This window comes from Carassius gibelio, chromosome B15 (genome assembly GCF_023724105.1).
Source record: "Carassius gibelio isolate Cgi1373 ecotype wild population from Czech Republic chromosome B15, carGib1.2-hapl.c, whole genome shotgun sequence".
NCBI classification, from domain to species: domain Eukaryota; kingdom Metazoa; phylum Chordata; class Actinopteri; order Cypriniformes; family Cyprinidae; genus Carassius; species Carassius gibelio.
The window spans coordinates 22,305,324-22,331,739 of NC_068410.1; the positions used below are offsets into that span (position 1 = coordinate 22,305,324).

The window sequence follows — 26,416 nt, forward strand, 5'->3', positions numbered from 1 at the left end:
TATATTGAAAAGAGAGAGAGAGAGAGAGAGAGAGAGAGAGAGAAAGAAACAAAATAAGTGACTTAAAAAGGCAAGGCATTATTCTGCAAAGAGAAGGGGAACTTGTGTCCAGTTATCGGAGGCCCTTAATATCCTTTTAAATAGTCATTTATTAAATGTAAATTTGTAGTGTCTAATGCAAAGAATCTTTCAGCAGGGATTATGAAAAAAGTCATCATAAATGCAATCATAATCTTATTTTAGTCACATTGTTTATTCTCTTGCACTGAAGCTTGTAAGTCTGTAAACTGCATTGCAATCGGCTGATATTCTGGGTTGTTCTAAGGAAGAAATGTCAGATCCTTCTGAAGGTGCTGCTTGAGCCAGGGCATCAGAGGAAACACACTGATGTGGAAATCTCTGGCATCCTGAGGCCATTCTTTGACATTGGTATGTGAGTCACAGATCTGCTTCGTGCCCCAGCTCACCACTGCCACCTGGGGGACAGGAGCAGAACTCAAATTACTCCAGAATGTCTCAGGTTACGCATGTATCCATGGTTCCCTGAGAGGTAAATCAACATGTCCACCTCTTGGGGACACTTTGGGGAATGATACCCAATCACGCCATGCTTTGGAGCATGCCTTTCTGACTGGTGAGAGAGCACCAAGTGGGTGACCGACGTAACTCCAAACCCTCCCTCGGACCACTCGCATAACTAGGTAGAAATAGGGAGTCCAATTCCAGATAAAGGGGGAACACTAACCTAGTTAGGAACACAACCATCCTCAGATAGCTATGCTTCATAAGGATATGATAAGCATAGGGTACAGTACATAAGATCACAGAAAAGGCTGGAAGCCTAGAGGAGCTGAAAGATCGAAAACACCGCTATCCGCAGATAGTTATATCCACAGGGTCTTATAACATGAGCCTTCTTAAAAGCACCCAGACCAAAGGAGTGGGCCATCTACAAGCCCAAAGACAGACTTCAGTGATTTCTGAAGGAACATGGACTTCATTCCCCAAAGTGTAACCTAGAGAGGGACGCAGCTCTAAGTTCCCTTGAAGGGGAAGCACTTTACAATACTTCAGCGTTCTCTCTAAAATCTTCTGCGTCTGTTGTTTTTCCAAGTCAATGAGAAACTAAAGGCAATAGAGCTATGGCCCTACAAGGGATAGTGTGGCTTCCCTTGTGGAAAACAGACTGTGGATGAGCAAGAATTCTCCAAGTAGGCTGATTAGTAAACAAGTAGTGATAAAACCTAGTTTTACAGTAAATTAAAGGGTTAGTTCACCCAAAAATGAAAATAAGCCCATAAATTACTCACCCGCAAGTCATCCTAGGTGTATATGACTTCTTTCAGAAGAATACAGTCGGAGTTATATTAAAAATTGTCTTTGATCTTTCAAGCTGTTAAATGCCACTCAGCGGGTGTTGCATGCATCAGTCCAAAAGAAGTTAAATAAAAAGTGCCCATCCATAAAAAAACAAAACGTCTCCTGTAGTGAATCGATGCATTTTTGTAATAAAAAGATCCATATGTGACCAGTCTTAAGTGTCAATTTTTCTAAATATATATTTATACATCACCTGAAAGTTGAATAAATAATCTTTCCATTAATGTACGGTTCGTTAAGAGGTCAATATTTGTCTGAGATACAATTATTTGAAAATCTGGAATCTGAGGGAGATTTTCTCTTTAAAGTTGTTCAAATAAATTCTTAGCAATGCATATTACTAATCAAAAATTACGTTTTTATATATTAACAGTAGGAAATTTACAAAATATCTTCATGGAAAATGATCTTTTTGCATAAAAGAAAAATCGCTAATTTTGACCCATACAATTTTATTTTTTTTGGCTATTGCTAAAAATATACCCAAGTGACTTATGACTGGTTTTGTGCTCCAGGGTCACAAATTCAAAAAGTCATAATCACTTTAATGTAGCTTGCACCAACAGTTGTACACGGAAGCAGGTCTGGGCTGATGTATGGGGTCAGTCTCGTGAAAACCAAGGCTTGTTAACAGGAGCAAAGAGACTCTCCTCTTGGTTTATATCGAAATCATTCTTCTTTACAAATCCTTCTTTTGGACTTCTAATTCGTGACCATTGTTTTGTTTTGATCTCTCCCCTGCACTTCTCTGTGCGTCACTTCTGATCGGCGCATGCGCAAAGCTGACCACATACGTCAATCCCCAAAACTGCTTCTGTATACAAACTCATCGATTCACTACAGGAGGCCTTTGTTCACCCCCCGGAGCCATGTGAGACACTTTATTTTATGGATGTGCATTTTTTATTGAACTTCTTTTGGACTGATGCATACAACACCTGCTGATTGGCAATAAACAGCTTGAAATTTCAAAGACAATTTTTAGGATAACTCAGACTGGAAAGAAAGTCATATACTCCTAGGATTCATGGACTAATTTTCTTTTTTGGGTGAACTAATCCTTTAAATATATTGAATTTGATGCTGCCTGCTGTGCAGTCATAAGATATCTTCCAGTTCAGTTTGCATTTTTATCTCATTTCACACATGAACCAGTCAACTCTTTTTTGCTCCCTGCTGCCACTTCACTTCCTGCGCTTGGTAACATATCCTGCTGATAATTAAAGTCAGCATGAAATGAAAATTCACCCTAGAAATTTTGTACTTCCGGCCAATGATAAAGCATGTCATATAATTTGACCTCTGTAGTAAGTGCAGTTTATTTTAAAGGTTGAATTATAAAAAAGAAAAAAAAAGAAATTAGAAATTAAACTCCAAAGAACTCACTTGGAAATATCTCATCCTCTTACGCAGAAAGAGAGGTCCTCCAGAATCCCCTGCAAAGAATTACACTCTTAGTGTGCAGTCTACGTGTGTGTATATAAATATATCTTCCATTTCTTCAAGCTTACCTTTACAAGTCAACTCTACTCTGTTTTTCTCTGTTCCTCCAGTGCACATGAACCGGTCTGTGATCACTTCTGACAGAGATGCGGTGCTGTGCTCAGGAATGGTGGATCTTGCCTCCTCTATGCATGAACCTCTCTGTGGATGCAAGAATTATACTGTTATAAACAAATCAGACAATTACATCATGCACTGAATAATTCGTCAAAATGGATCACAAATAATCACATAACATTTTCTGACAAAATCCCCCACATAAACATAATTTTGTTACTGTAAGAGTTGAACAGACATTACAAAATGTAGTAAGGTAAATGTGGTGTTTTATTTACATTAGAACATAAGTGTAGTAATTACCAAATAGATTTCTGTTGACTATAATAAGCCAATTTGACATTCTGTCCAATACAGACCCAATAGGAATAAATAAACATGTGACCCTGGAACACAAAACCAGTCATATGGGTCAACTGAATTGATTTATAAATCATATAAATGCCGAATAAAGAAGCTTTCCATTGATGTATGGTTTGTTAGGAAAGGACAATTTTAAGCCGAGATACAACAATTTGAAAACTAAGAAGTTAAAGTTGTTCAAATGAAGTTCTTAGCAATGCATTACTAATCAAAAATGAAGTTTTTATATATTTACAGTTGAAAATTGACTAAATATCTTCATGGCTTTACTTAAGATCCTAACGATTTTTTGCATTAAAAGAAAAATCTATAATTTTAACTTGGGCTGTCAAATGACTAAAATTTTTAATCAAATTAATCAGAATTTTCAGTGTATAATCAGGATTAATCACTATTTGCAAATACACCTGAATCCTAACCATTTTTTTTTTCTGGAATGCGTACCAAAGGATAAATAACAGGACACAGATACACAATTTTCATGTATTGATTCATCAATATGTGGTTCTTTTTTTTTCTGAATTTCAAAAGTTTAACATTTACTTAATCAAATTTACCAGACCACTATATCAAACCATGCCATTTAACTACAGATAGTGTAAGAGTTTTAGGTGAACCAGTGGTTAAATATAGCCACATATCTATGAAATTATGCATAGAGAAACTGGAAAGAATGAACTCAGAAACACAAACATGCGCCACCATCACATAAGCAGCACTCTGGGCAATCTTGTTTTTAGGAGGTGTTCATTTGCTCTGCCACAATACTTTAGGATCGATAATTTCACGTTCTGAAGGCTTCAAGTGCCAGTAAAACCAAGTAAAATGCAAATGCTTTTCCAAACAGCTGTAATTTTCGCTGCATTGCATGTATGCGTTCTGCGCATGCGCAGTGTGAAACACAGGACGCTATAACAGGAAGAAGACACAAAACGATCGGTCTGTGCAAGAAACTGAACAGTATTTATATAGTTTTTGCCTCTAATTCATGCAATGTCCGAACTGTAGGAACCCTCCTGAGCGCGTTCTCAGCATCAGTTGCATGAGGTGTCTTGATTTACAGTGGATGCAAACTTATAAGTACATAACCACCACCTATCTCTATCTGGACCATTGAAAAAACGAATTAAGATTGTAGATAAAAGTTTCGATCAGAAGTTCTAACAGTTCGAACTTGGCGTTAAAAATACAAAAACAAAAAAATATATAAATTCTGTTCAGACAAATTGTTTTGTATCTTTACACATCAATGTATCGTCACAAGCCTTAAGGTTTAATTTGGTTTTGTTTATGTTTTTATATTTTTTTTATTGTATGTTTTAGCCATGATTCCCATCCACTTACATTATAAGACTGATAGACTGCAACGGTTTGAGTTAGAAATCTCAGCTTGTATTCTACTGAAGAAACAAAGTCACCTACATCTTGGATGCCCTGGGGGTAAGCAGATAATCCATCTGCAGAGCCACAGAGCCCTAAATGACAGCAGTTTCAGGCCAGCAAGCAACGTTCCCTGACCCAACCACTGACATCATAAAAGCTCCACTGATGGATCCCACCACTAATCTGACTGAGGCTGTAATCTCCACCCTTACCTCTGCTGAGAAAGTTCTATATGAACCATTCTAAAGAATTGGTTCGGAGTTGGAGATGTCTTGGGGAAAAACAAAAGTGTGTTTTTCCATTAATTCTCATATATGACCCTGGAGCACAAAACATGAAGTCACTGCGGTATATTTGTAGCAATAAAATTATTGATATTTTTTTTATGCCAAAAATGATTAGGATATTAAGTAAAGATTATGTTCAATGAAGATATTTTGTAAATTTCCTACTGTTAATATAACACAAATTTTATTTTTAATATGCATTACTAATAATTCATTCGGACAACTTTAAAGATCATTTTCTCAATATTTAGATTTTTTTGCTCCCTCAGATTCCAGATTTTCTAATAGTTGTATCTCAGACAAATATTGTCCACCTAACAAACCACACATCAATCGAAAGATTATTTATTCAACTTTCAGATGATGCATAAATCTCAATTTCAAAACATTGACACTGTGGTCCAGGGTGTGTGTGTGTGTATATATATATATATATATATATATATATATATGTACATACCCTGGACCACAGTGTCAATGTTTCGAAATTGAGATTTATGCATCATCTGAAAGCTGAATAAATTGGAATATTTGTACATTCAACCCTAGGAACTGGTTCCAAGAGGCCTGGTGGCCAAGGCAGACTTCCTCTCCATCTGCCTGTTAGACTGGGGATGGTAACCAGAGGACAGGCTGACGGCCACACCTAGGAGTGAGTGGAAGGCTCTCCAAACACGGGAGATGAACTGGGGGCCTCTGTAGGAGATGATGTCTTCGGGAATGCCAAAGTAACGGAAGACGTTGTTACATCAGTTTGGCGGTTTCCATGGCCGTGGGCAGACCTTTCAGTGGGGAGAAGACGACATGATTTAGAGAACCGGTCAACTATAACGAGGATGCATGTACTGTTATCAGAGGGAGGGAGGTCTGTTATGAAGTCAACCCCTTAGGTGTGACCAAGGGTGGTTCGGAACGGGCAGAGAGAGGAGCTTGGCAGATGGTAGGTGGCATGGGCACTTTGAGATGGCGCATTCCTTACATCCTTGCACATACCTTCTGATGTTCGATGTCATATTGGGCCCCAGAAGAGTTCCCTCAGCAGGGAGAGGGTTTTATTGACCCACGGGTGGCCAGTACCAAGAGATGTGTGTGCTGAGTGGATGAGTTGAGTGCGCCATGTCCTGGTAATGTACTGCAAGCCTGGGGGACAACCCGGCGGGGTGTCGGTGGAGGGATTGGAGGAGGGCAGAGTCTCAGCTGACCAGTTGATTGGACTGACGATTACCTTATCTGGAAGTATCATTTCGGGTTCTTCCAGGTTTTCCTCAAGAGTGTGACACCGGGACAGAGCATCGGCTTTGATGTTCTTGGCCCCTGGTCGGTATGAGATGGAGAAATTGAATAGAATAGAGCCCAGCGGGCCTGTCTGGGGTTCAACCTCTTGGCCAAGTGTAGGTATTATATATTTTTACGATCTGTAAGAACTAGGAAGAGGTGTTTAGCTCCCTCCAACCAATGCCCCCACTCCTCTAGCGCCAGCTTGATGGCTAGTAGCTCACGGTTGCAGATGTCGTAGTTGACCTCCGCCGGGTTGAGCTTGTGGGAAAAGAAGGCACATGGGTGGAGGCAGCGGGGGTTCCCCTGCTGCTGGGAAAGGACCGGTCCTACTCCTGTGGTGGAGGCATGGACTTAAATAATGAAGGGACTATTGGGATCAGGATGGACTAGGAGTGGAGCGATAGTGAAAGACTCCTTGAGAGTTTGTAAGGCCTTCGTGGTGGCTGGAGTCCAGGACAGAGACTTTGGCTTGTTATGGAGAAGACTGGTGAGTGGGTTGGTGATGGAGCTGTGTGACCTTTGATGAATCGGTGGTAGAAGTTAGCAAAGCCGAGAAATCGCTGGAGTTCTTTGATTGTGGTTGGAGTGGGCCAGTTCTTGATGGTGTCCACCTTCCCTTGTCCATCCGGATGCCACTGCTGTCGATGTATTATCCAAGGAACTGCACTGAGGGCTGATGCAAGGAGCATTTTTTGGCTTTGAGGTACAGCTGGAAAGCCCTCAGGCGTTGCAGGACCTCGGCAACGTGCCGATGATGTTCCGCTAAGCTCTGGGAGTAAATGAGGATGTCATCAATGAAGACAAAAACGAACTTGTGGAGGAACTCCCGGAGCACCTCGTGAATGAAGTCCTGGAATACAGAGGGGGCGTTGACTAGCCCATATGGCATCACAAGGTATTCATATTGGCCAGTAGGGGTGATAAAAGCTGTCTTCCACTCGTCCCCCACATGTATCCGGTTGAGGTTGTATGCGCTGCGGAGGTCCAACTTGGTGAGGACAGTGCAAACGAGACAGGACGGCGACTGGGTGCATGTGTGTGGTTCTTATGGGAGAGGGTGATTAGTATTCAGGTGAGGGAGTGCGCTGTGATTGGTTGGTGTTGGAGCCTGGCGTGTCTGTTACAGTATGGCACTGATCAATGCTTGCTCCCTGGTCAATAAGACTTTTCTACTAAATGATTTTATCACGTCAGCTGGTTTAGATGTCTTATTTGTGACTGAAACCAGGTGATCTGATGCCTTTCTCTGAACTTCTGGCTCATGATTATGCATTAATAAATACACAGAGGTTAAACGAGATGCGGTGGAGGGTTAGCTCTTATTTTTTTATAAACTTTTATGCCGGACTCTACCCATAAATGCTTTCCACAGCTTTGAACAATTAAATCGGTTAAATTCCTTTAACCCACTGGTGGAGGCTTTGATCTACCATCCTCCAAAACTTTCAGGAATATGCAGTCCTTTTAAATGAAATCTTTATTAAATATGATCAACTGATAATTCTTGGGGACTTAAATAGTCACATTTGCTCTGGATCTGACTCTATGTCAAAATACTTTTTAAACTTGATCAAATCATTTGATCCCATACAATAGGAGAAAGGCCCTACTTATATTCAGGTTCATATGTTAGACCTGGTTTTGTAACATAATATGCTCATCTCTGATATGACTATCTACAAGTTCAGCATGTAAAACCACATGATGGCATAGCTAGATGGTCACGTAGCTTTAATTGTAATACCATCAACATTTTTTCACAGATGTATAGAGAAATCTGCTCTTTTGACCTGTTAGAAACCCCCCTGAATAATATAACATCTTGCGCTTTTTAATTCCACCTGTTTTAACATCCTTGAATCTGTTGCCCCACTGAAACTTAAATCAATTTAAGTTAAAACAATGCCCTGGTTAAATGAAAATACTCTCTCTTCAGCGCAAATGCTGACAATCATAACGTAGGTGGAGAAAGTCTAAACTTCTAATTTGCATAAAGCAACAAAAAAAAAGCTAAAATTTATTATTATTCAGACATTATTAATCAAAATTGTTAGCCTGTAAGCCTAAGGCTCTTTTTTTCTATTATTGACTGGGTTCTCAATACAAATGCAGAACCAGTATCTAGTATCATCCAGTATCATCTTGAACACCTGAATACTTCCTCAGACTTTTCCTTGATAAGATCGCTGATCAGTGACCTCAGACTGTCAACACCAATACTAACACTCTCAAACCTCTCCCTTGCGCTCTCATCTGGAGTGTTTTTGAACCCATCTCACTGCCTGCCCTACAATTAAAAAAACTTTTTGCTCATTTGATATCATTCCCTGTCGTATTTATAATTTTTTTTGAAAAGTTTGATAGCTTGGGGCTTAGTCTTCTGGCAATAGTCAACAAATCACTTAGTTTGGGTACAATACCAGCAGATCTTAAACATTCTTCGGTGGTTCTATCTCTTAAAAAGCCAAATCTTGACCCTGCTGATCCTTCAAATTATAGGCCCATTTCTAAAATGTTTACAAAAGTTGTTAAATTCCAGTTACACTCTTTTCCCCTTCAAAAATCTATCTATGACACATTTCAGTCAGGTTTTATAACATTTCACAGCACTGAGTCGGCTTTATTAAAGGTTTAAAAAATATTTATATGGCGACTGACCAGGGTGATAGTGTAATAATGGTAATGTTAGATCTTACTGCTGCATTTGACATGATCGATCATGAGATTCTGATAGGCCGACTCGAGACCTATATGTTGGCATGATGGTAACAGTTTTAAGCTTTAGTTCCTATTTACAGAAAAGGAGGTTCTCGGTTTGCCTTGGCAATCTCATGTCATCAGCTGCCAATCTCCCATGGGGAGTTCCACAGGGATCTATACTAGCTCCTAACCTTTTTTCTTTATATATGCTCCCATTGGGCTACATTTTTCCGAAAGCATGGTATATCTTTTCATTGCTATGCCGATGACACCCAGATTTATTTGCCCCTTAAATGCTCAGGTAACATCTGCCACTGTTTTAACGGTGCTATATAAGTAAATTTAACTTTAAACTTAATATTTCAAGTGTGCTTTAAAAAATTCGATTTTGAATCCAATTATTCTTTGTAAAATGCTAAATATTAAATCCTTAATTAGTTAAGGATTCATTAGTTTGAACATACATTGAACCAAAACCTATCATAACATCTTAGTTGATAATTCAGTAATATAATAATAAAAAATGTTAATAATTTTTTTTTTTTTTTTGACAAAACATCCCATGTTTCGGTAGTGACAATAATGCTTTGGTAGTGACCACATAACACTACAGAATTTTAACCCACATAAAACACTACTAAAGCGTACTAAAATGCTAAAAATGACTAAAATGGTGTTCATTTCCCCAAGATAAAGGATTATGTGTTCCCTGTTGTAATTACTGAAACAAAGATGACATGTTTTAGTTGTGACCGTTCATTTGAGATACTTTTGAACCTAGCTCAAAGATACTAATCAGCACATGGTTAGCACAGTTCTGAACAATGGTACTCATTAAAAACTAAATGTTATGGAAAAACACCCCCCAAAAAGTGTTTAATTACTTAAAAAAAAGGTGTTCGGTAGTGACATTCTTTAAAGTTACACACAGATTTTTCATACTTTTAAACACATTTACTGTACCTCAACATAATGAGACCTATGTACTCACATAATGTAGCTATGAGACAGGAATATTTCATGATCATAAATGTAGGGGTGTAGTTAAAATCAATCTCAGCCAATGGACTAAAACATACACTGTTTTGATAGTGACATGAAAATGCGCTAAACATTTAAATTAAGTTTCATAATTGACAAAATCAAATCTCAAATAAATATATATATATATTTTAAACAGCAATGGAATAAAATGCAAAATTATTTCCATATCATTTTCATAAGTTGAAATTTAGGGGTTAGGGTTCGAGACCGCCACCTCCCTCACTTTACACAAACACTATAAAAGTGTTTGTGTTAAGAAATAAGAGTTTATATAGAAATTTGGATATGTAAGACCTCACTTTTGCACCGATATGTATGCGGGTGTCTGATCGATGGGTTCCCTGTCTGATGAACTGAGCCGGAGTCTCATCCAGATGCAGCAGCATATTCTCTGAAAACAACCATTCTTTTTGTTATAAAATGATTTTTAGCTACAGATTAAAGGCCCGTTCACACCAAGAATGATAACTATTAAGATCACTATAAAGATAACGATATTAGCGTTCCCACCAGCGAACTATATTGTCTGTGTATTCTAAGTGGACGAGCGTCTGCTGCTTTAAATTCTCGAGCTCATTACAGCAGGATTGATTCTGATTGGTTGGCAATGTTTTTATCGTTCATCAGAAAAAAAAAATCGTTCTGAAAGTGATTCCAACGATATCGTTTCTCTGTGCCTTTATCGTTATAGTTGTGGTGTGGACTCCGATATTCTTTAATATTGAGAACAATTTTTAGAACTAGATCTTTATCGTTATCTTTATAGTTATTGTGCTTGGTGTGAACGGGCCTTTAGAGTCTTCAAAATGTCATCATAACAATAGATATTTATAGAATGTTATGAACACTCACTGTGCTGGTCACATGTAGAGTCTGGAGCCAATCGTAGAGCACGATTTGATGAACTGGTACAAGGCAAACAAATGGGCCTGTGTACAAAGGTATAGATGTTAGCATTCATTGGCAAGACAGAACTACATGTCAATAAATCTGAAGGCAGTCCACTAAGAGTTATGATATATCGTTAACCCATTTAATCCCACTGGTCACAATTCTGACCATGTAAAAGGTTTTCATTAATCAAGCCTCTAAAAACCTGGCTGACCGATTTTTTTGTGCATAATGAAATATGTGCAGTTTCACATGTCTAGTATAAATAGTTTTCACATGACCAGAGCAGTTTAATTCCGGTTTGCATCTCGAGAAGATGATGACTGCATCAAAGGCTAGTAATGTATGTTAAAGATATGACAAAGATACACATTATTGATGTATTGTCTAGTTTTAATTTACGAGTAAACCTCTTTTGACCAGTGGTATAACAGTGAAGTTCGGTATACAACATAAATCCAATTACAGTTGTTAGTGGAAACCAATAGAATGAAAAGAAATGTAAAAGCTGAATCGTACCTTGCATTCTTAGATATTTTAATATCACTCAATCTAATCAAAGCAATGTCGTAATCATAAAACTCTTTGACATTCTTGTCCTGAAGGCCTCTCACATCAAACCGTGGATGAAGAATCAGCTCCATGGCTTTAACATTGCCATTACCTTTGTAAGAGAATCAAAGAATTGTAAATGTTCACGTTGAAGTTTGACTCATTAACAGCATGAAGTCAACATGCTGACCCAATTTACGGTTCATGGTCGTATTGATTTATCTCTGCACGTTATTCTAAAATCAGAAAATGCTGTTTGAATCTTTTATCAAATTGGGTTTCTTTTTCAGCCAACTTAATTGATTATCCTTGTGTAGAATATAGCATTAGTTACCTTGAATTGAATGAAGATGCTGGAAATAAAACAACAACAATTCTTACCATGTTGAACTGTTATATCTGAAGCACTGGCTGTTGATATAGATTCATTCGAATCCACTTTTATTAAGCAGTGTGCAGCTGTCAACACCATGTTCTTGGTCAGAATAGACCCTCTGCATGTTCGAGGTCCCTGGATGACAGAAAAACTGATCAAATATAATCTACCTTCCAAAAGCAGCCGTTTTTATAAACAAAACTCAGATAATCCACAAGAGAAACATGCAACAGATATACAGCAGGATAATGAGAAAACTGGAAACAGGTGAGCACAATTAATCAAATCAAATCATCAAGTGAAGAGATGGAACAAGAGAGGAAACAGGAACAAAACACAGGAAAACTAGGCAGAAAGTCCATGAAATGGAACATAACTGTGACAGAAGCCTTTATCACAAGTTTCACTCTTGATGTGAATTTACTAACCCAGTAAATATCGACGTGCCAAGGTTTGGTGGTGTAAGTGGTTTCAGATTTGTCCTGCGCCTCTTGTGCCACTCCACACTTAGTCACGGCAGAATCACCTGGACAAGAAGAAGGAGGTTTACACTGCGCAAATCCAACACTGAAGGGATTGCATCTTCAATGCAACAGAAACCAGCACGCATTGTCATAGTTGAAATCACAATCATTTGGCATTTTTAACAACTGTTTTATTGGATAAGAGCCAGCAGGGCACTACAAACTATGACTGGAGAGAAAAGTCTGGTAACACTTTACAATGCAGTGGCACTCAAATGCATTAAAGCAGACGACTGGAAGTTGAAAATGCATGCTTCTACCCATTGTGGTAATTTACCTATACATTTACACTATAGTTAATATAATAAATAATACTTTAGCACATTACTAACACCTGTAAAGTGTTTCCAAAAGTTTCACATATAATACCTGCAATTGTTAATTGTTATTGATGCTGTATTTAAAAGTGAATCTGCGATGCCTAGAGTTTATCCTGATTCTACTACTGCTGACCTGATTACTTACTGATCATTTGATTGAACACAATCCCGAGCTGTCTGTAGTCCTTCAGAACAAAAACATGACGCTCATCTTTCTTGAGAGAGGCAATGCTTGTGAGTTCTTTCTTGTTAACTTGTTGTCCAACAGCAAACACATAGACATCTGCAGAAACACAACAATGTACAAAATTGGTAACATTAAGAGAGAGAGAGAGAGAGAAAAACATTATCTAGAAACATTCACAAAATTAAACTTTCATGAAATACACACAAGAAAATCGTTTAAACTTGTCACATACAGTAGGTATGTCATTAAGGTAATTTAACCATATTCATTGTAAAATTATATACATTGTACATTAGTCTGGTAGCATTAGGGTTAAACCTTTATGAGACTAACCCAGGAGCTCCTCTTGTGTGTGGTCTTGTGAGTTTGGTTTGTAGCCAAGTAAGTTTCGGATCTTGGGTAAAACGATTTGTGGGCTGGGTCCCATATTAGAGTAACCTGAAAATACACAAAAGCAAAATAAGTACATGATTGAATGACCTCTAAAATAAGAAGTGACGTTAAGATAGCTTTTATAATTTACTCTCAACACCAACGACATATTGTGCATCATTTGTGTAGCACAAAATATATTTGGATTCATATGAAGTCAGTGGAGTCCACTGATGCTGGGACCCTACAGTTCACATTTCATTTTATGTTCCTAAAAAGTCACATGACATAAGAATTGGTAAGTGAGTAATACAATGTTTATTTTTCAGTCAACTACCACCTTAAGACAGATTTACACTGAAAAAAGAAAATATTTTCTTACATAGTATTTTTGTCATTTTCTTTTCTGGTATAAATAACTATAAATTCTTGAATCAGGATGACTTCACTTGAATCTAAAATGACTTAGGATATTATGTGTTGTTTTCTGAAAAAAAAAAAAAATATATATATATATATATATATATTTTTTTTTTTTTTTTTTTTTTTTTTTTGGGGGGGGGGGGGGGTGCTTAAAACAAGCAAAAATATCTGCCAGTGGGGCAAGAAAAATATTCATGTTTAGCCTCTGAATTATGATGATTTTTCTTACCACACTGGCAGATATTTTTGCTTGTTTTAAGCAAAAGTTAACAAAATTTGTATGTTTTTTTAAACTAGACTCAATATATTAAGTGATTTTACTTGTCAAGTAAATGCATCTTGATATAAGAATGTTTAGATATTTATGCTAGAAAACAAGACAAACTACTATGTAAGTTGGAGACTGATGGTCAATCCTACTGAAGTGTTTCTGTGTGTTGCATCTACACTGATCACAATAGCACACACACACATACTGGAGAAGTAACTTTTTTAACCCCTTTACCCTTAGCCGTCTCATACAGGTCAGTCTTACCATCGGTTGCGATGATTATGACGTTCTGGGTCTCATTGAAGTGACTTTTCTTGTTCACTTTGAGGAGAGCAAGCTGCTCGTACACCCTGTGTAGGGCATCATGCAGATTGGTGCCTCTCTTACTCCCGTGGCCTAAAATGATTTCATAAAATTAGAAACTGGAGTAAGAACACTACGATAAATTTGTAGTAAGTGAACATACTTTCATCGCTAAACTCCTGTAGTTTCCTCATGACGTAATGCACATCTTGACTCAGGTCGTTTGTAATGGACACGATTTCTTTGGTCTCACTGGCATACGAGAAGATGCCAAACCTCATGGTGACTTCATAGCTGTCCAGCTGGAAGATTAATTATTGCACAAGTGTATATTTTGATTCAAACAGACGCTGGATGTTTTACACTGTTAAACATTATGCACACATACAGTATAAGAGGCCTAGGGAAATGTTTTGTGTATAATCTTCATGTGAATATTTCTCCTAGACTGCTTCCTTTATAACAAAAAAAGTGTTATTTTAAAAACTGTGTAATAATTTGCTGGTTATTGAACTGAACTCTAGTAGGAATTATTGGGTAAATGTTTTTTACTTATTACATGACTGTGTGGAATGATTTTTCTGATTCTCACTCATCTCACATAAACAGACACAATCTTGTTTGTACTGACAACAAAACTGGAGGACTTCAGTGTTAATATGTTCAATATAATAGCAAAGAGCACAGTTTTTCTTGTATAGTTTCCCCTAACACAAGCCTACAGTCCACAGCTATTTTGCTTGTCAAGGATGTTTTTATTCATTTTTATTTTTTTTATTATCACAACAAACTCATGTAAAAGCGTGTGCCTTTAGGAGATGTGTGACAACTGAAAACAATGTGTTCTAAAACTAAAGTATCCTTCAGCTGGATGGAATCAAAGTCTGAAGCTAAAATATCTTTCTCTGACCATCACACACTACGTGATTTCTATGAAATCTGTCAGATTAAATCTGCAGACTGGCTCTGACACTCAGCAATTAGCGTAATCTTCACCAGGCTGTAAATTAAGGTAAAATCTTGGCAAAAGTCTTGTAGTGTATTCCAGCCTTTAGGGCTCATTCACAGAAACACCCCACTGTGTTCTAACTGCACTATTTCTGAACATTTGATCTGTGTGTACATGTATCAGATGTTCACAGGATGTCAACAAAATGTATGGACTTTGGACATTCACTGCAAAAAATAAATAAAATAAAATAAAGATTTTCTTTCATAGTATTTGTGTCTTGTTTTTCAGTATGAATATCTAAACATTCTTAAATCAAGATGCATTTACTTGACAAGTACAATGATTAAAGATATTAAGTGTAGTTTTCAAAAGATAAAAAATAAAATAAAAAGTTGTTATTTTTTTGGTTAAAATAAGCAAAAATATCTGCCAGTGCGGTAAGAAAAACAATCTTAATTCAAAGGCTATACAATAATATTTTTCTTGCCCCACTGGCAGATATTTGTGCTTATTTTAAGCAAAAATGAATAAAATGTTGTTCTTTTTTTCATATATTTTTACTAGAAAACAAGACAAGAATACTAAGGAAAAAAAAAATTCAGTGTTGCTCTGCATCCAGCTGTTTTAAACAAGTGTTTCGAATTAATAATTTTCATATCCAGTGAGCTTGTTTAAACGGAACCCGGGTTAAGACTTTTATGGCTTAATATAATGTAAATAATGTCAAGTGAAGTCATCTTTATTCATTTAGCACATTTAACAATACATGTACTGAAGTATGTAGTAGAAAACCCAAAGACTTACGTTATAAAAAAAACACTACATCATTTTATTAGGGCTACGACCATAAATTCAATGCATCGTGAATCAAAAAACGATTCTGCGATTTTCCAAATACATCGTGATTCTCTCTGGAATCGATTCAGAGAAACTGGGTGCTTTAGAAACAGCTGTACTCTGATTGCTTCCAGTTCCTTTCACACACACCACTTGAACCTCAAATAATCATTCATAAAGTTTGAATTACAAGGGTGTTCACAATGGGCTTTGTTTGCATTCATCTTGCATCATAAAAGCATTCTGGGCCGAGGTGCAAGAACATTCAACCACTAGCTCAATGCACAAGTGCTCTTCAGGGATCTTCTTCATGAGCATTTATATTACCAATAAGAGATCATGTGTGGACAGGACCTTTTCAAAAATACAGGTAAATTCATTCTGGCAATTTATCATGAGAAGGTGTGACATTACCAGTTAATTTCTGGTATGTGCTCTGCTTGAACACAGAATGAAGATTAATAGATACTACTATCTGCATTTCGTGTTTATAAGAGCAAAACTTCTTGATAACCCCCTTATGCCTTCACAGATAGTGAAGCTAAAGTGCTTCTACTCATGCAGGCAAATGAAGACAACGGTGCAGCTTTTAAAGTTAGTTTCACAGAACTGATGGCATTTTGGTGCTTTTGTGTGAATGGTCTCTTAACAGTAAAAAGCCAGAACGCTGTTGCCTTTGTGAACAGCATTGTATGTATTTACTGGTAAAGTCATAATTTTACAGCAATTTACCAGGACTGCTGTGTGAAAGGGGCTTATGTTGCATCATATCAGTATTTTATTTTCTAAATTGTGCATTAAAAATGGCAGCATCAAACCAGCCACCTCCCATAGTCCCAAATGTGTATAAAACCAATGGATTTTTTTTAAATAGCGTAGGTTTCTCTTGGGTTTTCTACAACATATTTCAGTAGGAGACAAATCATTTATGTTACATGAAGTCATACAAGTCTTAATACTCTGGGTTCCCTTTAAGTTTTCATGTTATACAAATACAAACCTTCTGGACAAGTTGCATAGTGGCATTCTTTGCTAAGTGAAAACTCTCCGGTGAAATGCTGGCAGATGTGTCCAAAAGGATGAAGACGTTCAGACGACCTTCTGCGACCCTGATAGTCCTGCCCAAAGCTTGCTCTAGTGATTAAACACAGCCTAAGTAAACTACTACAATAATGAAGCAATGATGTAATGCTCATCACTTGTTCACAAGAAAATGATGTTTTACCAAAGTGCTCTTTTCACCTTTCTTTTTGAAGTCAGGGTGTGACACGTCCATGACCGCGGTCAGAGATCCTCCTAGGGCCTGAGCCACAGCATCTGGTTGATCATATGTGTACTGGGCTAAAAAACAAATGAGATATGCTAACGTTGTCTCAACTACATGCAAACAAGCCTCTGTTTCTGTGACTGACCATAGCAGCGTGGTTCTGCTCCGCTCCATTCCCTTGAATCCAAACACTGTCTCTCAGAGGAGCCGAGCATATCCAGACCTGACTGACACAGGTAGTGCACTTTGTCTCCGATATGAAAGCGTTGCCCAGAACGTAAGGCTCCTGCAGGTGTGCCTGGGTTTTTGCAGTCCTCCGCTGGAACAATGATAAATACAGTATATTTATCAACTATATACTATATATTTTATATGGAAACGATGCATTTTTCAGTAAGGATTCAAAATCACAACCTATTTAATGTTTCAATGAACTACTTGCTCAACTATTCCTGCATACTTAAAATGATTCTGGCGACTATATATAGATTCTCGTGCATCTATATATAGACAATGCAAATTATTACCATGTTAAAATTATTAATCGTGTTCTCTGCTTTAACATAAATCATATTGAACCTGTTGAAATGTTCCTAGAAACATATTTTATTTTCCAAATGTGCGTTCTGAATAACAATGCTTTGCAGCAGTAGTGCCTGTCTTCTCGTTAACAGTTGTCTGCACTTATGTATCATAATTAATACCTGTTGAATTTCCATTTATTAACGAATTTGACTGATAAACAGAACTTTTTGCTCTTATTCAAGTCGGTTGAAATAGTTTGAATTAATATGGTCTGCCTTAAAGAAATGAACAATCAACAATTTTGACAAAAATTTGTCAATACACTGTCAATGAATAAATGGAGCGATTACAACTGTTAATACTAATACAAAGTTTTCTTGGTCAGTTTATTTTAACTTCCATTAATAAACAATTAATTATGACTTTTGCCTAAAAAACTCATAATTTGCTGCTTATTATTAGTTAGTCAGGTAGTTGTTAAGTTTATGTATATTCAGTAAGATTATGAAGAATATGGTCATGAGAATAATTGCTTTATATGTATTAATAAATCAATATGTTAATAATAAGCATGCTAATAAGCAACTAGTTAATAGTGAGAATTGCAAAAGTGTTACCGTTTTATTGTTCATCAGAATATCTTTACTTTAGCTTCTAGCAGTCACTTATTGTAAGTTTCGTTTAGTCAACTAGGTGGCTACAGCACAGTGAAAATATACATAACTGGAAATTAGAGAGCTGCACTATTTGAAAACAGAAATATAAATCTCAGCGCAGGTAGTCCATTGAAAGTAATGCAATTTCAGATATTGACAAAAAAGGAAAATAGGTGAAACTGAAACAATGGGAAAGAACAACAGTATATTCTAAAGACCATAAGAGAAGAAAAAAAAATCACAATTGATATTAATATACTATGACATATGTCTGGATCCAAAGCAGTATAAATGCTTACACTGGTCATCACAAACGGGTGTAGTACCGCTCCATCCACCCCACTGAGTGCAGTTTCGCTCAACAGATCCAGTCAAAATAAATCCTTCATTACAAGAAAATGTCTGCTTTTCTCCAATCTTGAACCACTGTCTCCTGGGCCAGAACTGCCCGTTATCAAGCTGAAGCTGAGCAGGGCAAAGGATCTCTGAGAGTCAAACAGAGACATGAGACAAGTCAAAATCTGTGGGGATTTTCACAATTAAAACAATTCAAACTTGGTTTAACATTATGTCTCACACTGTTCTATCTTTAGCCTGGATTAAATTCCAGTTTAACATTCATGTCTGTAATGACTGTATTATCGATCGAATAAATCAAGCCTATTTAAACAATGACTTAGATGTATATGAGAATATACCCTTGCACACAGCATCGCGTTTTCTCTGTCCATTTGGGAGTATCAGGGCTGACCATTCCCCATCTTTGTCACAGACTCTTTGCATTGCTGGAAAGGCGTAGTGTCCTGTTTTGCAGTGATAGGTCAGCACACTTCCCACCAGTCCCTCATTGGAGTAGGACACGCTACCTCCCTTTATGGACACATCCAAAGTGCAGTTCTTCTCTGTTTCCTCATAATCTCCATAATCATTAGTTTCTAAAATACACAGATGTGATTCATGGTGTTGAATCAAATTATTGAACCCAATAAATGTGCAATTCCTTGATCAAATCTCAATTGGGAACAATAACTATGAACCAGGTAAACTAGAAATTCATTTTGATGATCTCCTTGTCCAAGGGATTCAAAAAGACTGGAGCAGAAAAGTCAAAAAGCAGAAGAAAATGGAAACACGCAGAGGGAAGCAGGATGGAGCTGGAACATCAGAAGATCATCTTTAAGATAAAGGGCATTATCAGTTTGGTCAGAAAGCTAGAGGATATAAGTAAGAAATTAATGAGACCACTGAAAGAAATGATGGCTCTGAATAACTTTTATTTGGAATTACAATGTATAACAAATAACTTTTGTGGTTTAAGTAAAAAAAACAACAAAAAAAAACATTATTTTCCACATTCTGTGTCTCCTCTATGTCCCACCTTTTGAAACTTGTTTCACTATTTTTTTTACAAAGCTCATCGTTTTGAAAAGCGAGGTGTACTCTGATTGGCCAGCTATCCAGTGCGTTGTGATTTGCCAAATACCTTAAGCGTGTTATCGGAAATTTTATGCTCCTCAACATATACTGTTATGCCGTGTCCCGTTGTTCTAACAAATAATGATACCTATCAAATTATGGTACCAATACTGTATTTATCCTACTGTAAAGGTAGGTTTAGGGTTTGGGTAGGTCAGCGGTTCTCAATTCCAGATGAATTCCATATGATATTATCATGATACTTGTGGCTCAAAACAATATTACTGCGATTTTAAATATATTGCAATATTCTGCAATATATTGCGATATAACAGTGCAACTTGAAGTTGTGCAGACACTTCAGCAATTGGGGCATTTGAAAGTAAAAAAAAATCCTTTTAGTGAATGGTTGGCCTTCTGGAAAGTATGTTAATTTACTGTACATGTACACAGTCCTTGGTAGGGGCTCCTTTATCTTTAATTACTGCCTCAGTTTGGCGGGGCATGGAGGTGATCAGTTTGTGGCACTGCTGAGGTGGTCTCTTTGACAGTGGCCTTCAGCTCATCTGCATTGTTTGGTCTCTCGTTTCTCATCTTCCTCTTAACAAAACCCCGTAGATTCTCTCTGAGGTGCAGGTCTGGGGAGTTTGCTGGTCAGTCAAGCACACCAACACCATGGTCATTTAACCAACTTTTGGTGCTTTTGGCAGTGTGGGCGGGTGCCAAATCCTGCTGGAAAATGAAATCAGCATCTTCAAAAAACTGGTCAGCAGAAGGAAGCATGAAGTGCTCCAAGATTTCTTGGTAAACGGTTGCAATTTCTTTGGTTTTCAAAAAACACAATGGACCAACACCAGCAGATGACATTGCTACCCAAATCATCACACACTGTGGAAACTTAACACTGGACTTCAAGGAACTTGTGCTATGAGCTTCTCCACACTTCCTCCAGACTCTAAGACCTTGGCTTCAAATGAAATACAAAACTTGATCTCATCTAAAAAAAAGGGAAAAAACTGGGAAACAGTCCAGTTCTTCTTCTCCTTAGCCCAGGTGAGACACCTCTGATATTGTCTGTGGTTCAGCTAATTCATTGACACGTCTGAGTGTGGTGCTCTTGATGCCTTGACCCCGGCCTCAGTCCATTCTTTGTGAAGTTCACTCAAATTCTTAAATCAATTTTTCTTGATAATCCTCATAAGTCTGCGGTTCTCTCGGTTGGTTTTGCATCTTTTTCTTCAACACTTTTTTAGTTCCACTCAACTTTCTGTTAACATGGTTGGATACAGCACTATGTGAACAGCCAGCATCTTTGGCAATTAATGTTTGTGACTTACTCTCCTTGTGAAGGGTGTCAATGATTGTCTTCTGGACTTTGTCTTTGTCTTGGATTGTCTTCCCCATGATTGTGTAGCCTAGTGAACCAAACTGAGAGACCATTCTGAAGGCTCAGGAAACTTTTCTAGGTGTTTTGAGTTGATTAGCTGATTGGCCTGTCACCATACTCAAATTTGTTGAGAGTGAATTGGTGGGTTTTTGTTAAATGTTGGCCAAAATCATAACAATTAAAAGAACCAAATACTTAAACTACTTCAGTCTGTGTGCACTGAATTTATTTAAGACACGAGTTTCACAATTTGAGTTGAATTAATAAAATAATTGAACTTTTCCACAACATTCTTATTTATTGAGCTGCACCTGTATGTATTAACTTCCTTATATGCAGATTTGAACTGCTTTGTCGAACCATGGTTAAGCAGGATTTGAACCGGAGCTCCTCACCTCTCAAGTACCTCTCCGTACTCCATGAGCTACTGAACAAACCTTCCATCTCTGAAAAACCATTGATCTGAAGCTGGATATGTGTGATGCTAACGTTCAAAAGCATCAGTTTTCAAATCTCCCAGCATATTAATATTGTTTTGAAGTCAGAACATGATATTGTTCTAGTGATTTTGCGAGAATTGCACTTTATTAATCGAAATTCTGTAAATTTGTGTGCAAAGGAATAAAAGGTTTTAGAGTTTTACTGCCTCTAGTGTTCATTTATTTTGGAAACTGCAGTGATATGTACTTATTGGAACATATTTCTCGTCTCGCTAAAAAATGCACCTAAGCTCTAAGCAGTCCGGACCTGACGGAGTAAGCACAGACCCCAGTGAAGGAATTCTGAAGCTGCTGGAAAAATTTCTTAATCTATCAGGCAAGGGCAAATCTACTGATTTGAAATGGGTTTTGATATTTAAGACGTGGATTAGAGGATTTTCGGGATTTCAATCAGTATACAAAAATTCAACAATAGTAATCTTGGTATTAGATAGCGTTACATTTTTATTTCATCATAATATATGAAAACAAATATTTTATACTTACTCCCTGGTCTAACAAGATGCAACACGATAAGATTCCAGCGACAATCAATATGTCTGTCTAAGCAACGCGACAAAATCAATCACATATCACAGCCATGTGAGCAGTCTCTCTCTCTGCAGGCGCACTATACTTGCAACAAAATGGTTAAGTACATAATCTAATATCTAATTACAAATATTAAACCATTTAAAAAAGATTAAAATTACATACTAAGTGACTGATCCAATCTTTGTCATGGAATACACTTGTTTGTTTACACTGTGTTCACTGTTAACGTTCATGTTTCTATTTTGAAAATGTCGTTTGGTATGGTTTCTTTCAGAATAATATGTGCCCAGCATGCATTCAGCCAATCAGCATACACTTACATCATTGGTACTTCTTATTGTGCTGGATTAGACCTTATTTTGAAGCAAGAGCTAAATTAATACCCCAAAATGCGTTCCTATAAATAAAATCTCAATTCCCTGTGGTGCAAATATGCCAAAAAGTGGTGTATTTCTGCCAATAGTTTTAGGACCTATGAAAACGGCCCCTTAAAGAAGATCACCTTCACATTTGACCCTGGATACTTTAGGCTTCCATTCTCCATCAGAGCTGCAGACTTTTTGGGTGATTGGATAAGGTTCAAATCCATCTCTGCAGCGATAAGTTAGCAGACTTCCTACAGCTCCACCATTGGAATACTCCACCATGCCTCCAGTGATGGACTCAGATGTGTTGCAGTTTTTGGGTACGTTCTCTCCATAATCATAGTCATATTGGGATTGCACTGAAACAGAAATATTACATTTGATTAACCTTGACATTTGATTATTTCAGATCTGAAATTCATTGTGTCTCAAAGCCAATGTCAGTAGTAGAAGCACAATGCTGATAACCACACCTGATGCATTTACATTACATTTATTCACTTAGCAGACGCTTTTATCCAAAGCGACTTACAGATGAAGACAGTGGAAGCAATCAAAAACAACAAAAAGAGCAATGATATATAAGTGCTATAACAAGTCTCAGTTAGGTTAACAGTACACGTAGCATGGGATTTTAAATAATATAATAAATAAAAAGAAAACATATAGAATAACAAATAAAAGAATAGAGCAAGCTAGTTAGAGGTCTTTACACATACACACACACATACATATACAATTGCATAATAAATGAAAAGAAAAAAGAATACAAAAAGATTAGAAAGGTAGTTAGATTTTTAAAGAATAGAATTAGAATAGTGAGTGCTAGAGGGTCAAATAAAGATGGAAGAGATGTGTTTTAAGCCAATTCTTGAAGATGGCTAAGGACTCAGCTGCTCGGATTGAGTTGGGAAGGTCATTCCACCAGAAGGGAACATTTAATTTAAAGTCCATAAAAGTGACTTTGTGCTTCTTTGGGATGAACAATCAAGCAACATTCACTTGCAGAACACAAGCTTCTAGAGGCACATAAGTCTGAAGTAACGAATTTAGGTAAATGGGTGCAGAGCCAGTGGTAGTTTTGTAGGCAGACATTAATGCCTTGAATTTTATGTGAGCAGCTATTAGAAGCCAGAGCAAATTGATAAACAGAGGTGTGACGTGTATTCTTTTTGGCTCATTAAAAATGAATCTTGCTGCCGCGTTCTGGATTAATTGTAAAGGTTTGATAGAATTGGCTGGAAGACCTGCCAAGAGAGCACTGCAATAGTCCAGTCTGGACAGAAGAAGAGCTTGAACAAGGAGTTGTGCAGCATGATCCGAGAGAAAGGGCTTGATCTTCTTGATGTTGAATAAAGCAAATCTGCAGGATCGGACAGTTTTAGCAATGTGGTCTGAGAAAGTCAGCTGATCATCAATCATAACTCCAAGGCTTCTAGCTGTTTTTGAAGGAGTTATGGTTGATGTGCCTAACTTGATGATGAAATTGTGATGAAACGATGGGTTTGCTGGAATCACAAGCAGTTATGTTTTGGCCAGGTTGAGTTGAAGGTGATGGTCCATCATACAGGAAGAAATGTCAGTTAGACAAGCTGAGATGCGAATAGCTACCGTCGGATCATCAGGATGGAATGAGAGGTAGAGTTGAGTGTCATCAGCATAGCAGTGGTATGAAAAGCCATGTTTCTGAATGACAGAACCTAATGATGTCATGTAGACAGAGAAGAGAAGAGGTCCAAGAACTGAGCCCTGAGGCACCCCAGTAGTTAGATGTTGAGACTTGAACACCTCACCTCTCCAAGATACTTTGAAGGACCTATCAGATAGGTAATACTCAAACCATTGAAGTGTGGTTCCTGAGATGCCATTTGCAAGTAGGGTTGATAGGAGGATCTGGTGGTTAACCGTGTCAAAAGCAGCGGACAGATCAAGCAGGAAACAGAATACATATTTTAAAGTAGAATAACTAATTTTTCAGAGAAACACGTATGTGCACTTAGCATGTTTCCTAAATAGCTGCAAACATATTATGGTATTTTTATGCAAAGTAGTCAAAAAAGTACATACAGCACCTTAAAAAAGACATTAGGTGTTCAGATAAAGAGTGAAAATATAGTAGTCAACATTTGAAGTGGATCAAACTCCTTCTTCTAAGTTGTCCTTAACCTAAAACTGAAATGCTTTCTTGTCTTAGGACAACTTTGATGAAGTTTCTTGATCCACTTCAAATGTTGACTTCTGCATTTTGCTTTCTTGTGACACAGCAAGTCAAGTATTGAAGAGTGTGCATGCACAATAGATCTGAAGAAAGCTGCGTACTGACCTGTATAAATGGGGTTAAGAATACTCTGCTAACAGTGCCTGAAAATGTAAATGCCACTTTCTTGTTTAAAGGCACTTTTTTTGCTACGAGGATTTCTGGTGTGCATGTAAATGTAGTAATGTACATTGAGTTACAGAATGTCCACTTAAATTTAGTCACTGGATGTGGTGAGGTTATTCATTGGAATATTTGTAAGATTGATTTAAACCAGAAACTTACCATTTGTAATACTTTTTAAACAAATTATTAAAAGAACCAGCTCATAAGCAAATTGCTATTGACAATACAGATGCACAGATAACATTGCATGTTTGATTTCAGCCCTGAAGAATCACTGCCACTGAAAAGCAGTTCTGGAAACAATAGTGTAATCTGTTACTTGCCACTTATGCATCTCATCAGAAATATGTAAATATATACCCACCAACCAACTTGTTAATTGAATTTTAAGAATCATTTTCATATTTTATAATCCAAAACAAAAAAAATCACAGTGCTTTTCTAGTAAGTGCCTCAACCAAATGATTAATTGGTTACAGCAATGTACAGGAAATGTCTTACAGAAATAATTCTTAATATAATAACAGCCACAAAGGGAACCTGTTTTGTCAGGCCACAGATCTTCTTCTAACATAGATGCACAAATTTTGCCTTCTTGCTTTGTGACCTACAATTTGAAAACAGTTTGTAACCTTAAATGCACTTACCTTCACATATAGAAATGTACATGAAAAAAGTGACAAAGCACACTGTGGCGTAGTTCATGCTGACGTGATGTGTGCTGCTTTAACTCTCTGATATGGGTGAAATACCAATATGAACCTTTGTAACATGTATTTGAGGAGTGATTAAACATTAACATTTTTAATGCAATTCTGGTAAACTACTATGCACTAATCAATTTCAGTAAGTCTTAAGGTGGAAGTGTCTAATTTCTGTCCCACTGAACAGAAGTTTCAAAGATATATTGAATAAATCACTGTTATTAAGGAAAATCCTTAAGCAAGGTAAGGTAGTTAAACAATTTGCAAATGTTTTGCAATACTTTTTCAAAACAAAATAATTAATATGGACCCCAGTAGTTGATGGCAACAATCAAAGGAGGGAGGAAGACTGTGTGTATGTCGTAGATAAGGAAGAACAAGACCAAGAACATGTATTTGTTAATGGAATGACAACGAGGGAAGCAAGACAAAGACTACAACCCAATTTGAGCAGATTCTCCTAATTCCACCTTAATAAGGATATTGAAAGTACAGCAAATTGTTTATTTTGACTATGTTTTAATCACTGAAAGAGTTCTGTATGCAATTGATTCAATTCAAAGAAGACTGACAAAAGATATATTTTTTTTCAAATTGTTTACCAAAGTTTTGCTGAATAGTTGGCACACTGTCCCAAATCTCTAAACACAAAATGCAAAACTAGCAAAAACAAACA

The 26,416-nt window shown here is 37.1% G+C and overlaps 1 protein-coding gene across 1 annotated transcript; it reads right to left on the bottom strand.

Moving 5' to 3' along the window:
* Nucleotides 1-131: 131 nt before the first annotated feature.
* si:ch1073-280e3.1 (complement C2) lies at nucleotides 132-25,792 on the bottom strand. Its single transcript, XM_052575751.1, has 19 exons — nucleotides 25,684-25,792; nucleotides 22,791-23,012; nucleotides 19,150-19,386; nucleotides 18,751-18,936; nucleotides 17,416-17,589; nucleotides 17,246-17,344; nucleotides 17,004-17,137; nucleotides 14,378-14,516; nucleotides 14,176-14,307; nucleotides 13,179-13,283; nucleotides 12,804-12,941; nucleotides 12,243-12,340; nucleotides 11,820-11,949; nucleotides 11,406-11,550; nucleotides 10,848-10,924; nucleotides 10,295-10,386; nucleotides 2,892-3,024; nucleotides 2,767-2,816; nucleotides 132-476 (listed from the first exon to the last, which is right to left on the bottom strand). Exons 1-19 carry the CDS (start codon nucleotides 25,739-25,741, stop codon nucleotides 321-323), a joined length of 2,505 nt encoding a protein of 834 aa, XP_052431711.1. The 5' UTR covers nucleotides 25,742-25,792; the 3' UTR covers nucleotides 132-320.
* Between the last annotated feature and the right edge of the window lie 624 nt (nucleotides 25,793-26,416).

Coding starts and splice junctions, on each gene's coding strand:
- si:ch1073-280e3.1 (XM_052575751.1), bottom strand. CDS start 25,741: ATGAACTACGCCACAGTGTGCTTTGTCACTTTTTTCATGTACATTTCT. Junction 14,517..17,003: donor CTATGCAACTTGTCCAGAAG/GTTTGTATTTGT, acceptor TTAATCTTCCAG/CTGGACAGCTATGAAGTCAC. Junction 12,341..12,803: donor TGTGTTCAATCAAATGATCA/GTAAGTAATCAG, acceptor CTTCTTGTCCAG/GTGATTCTGCCGTGACTAAG.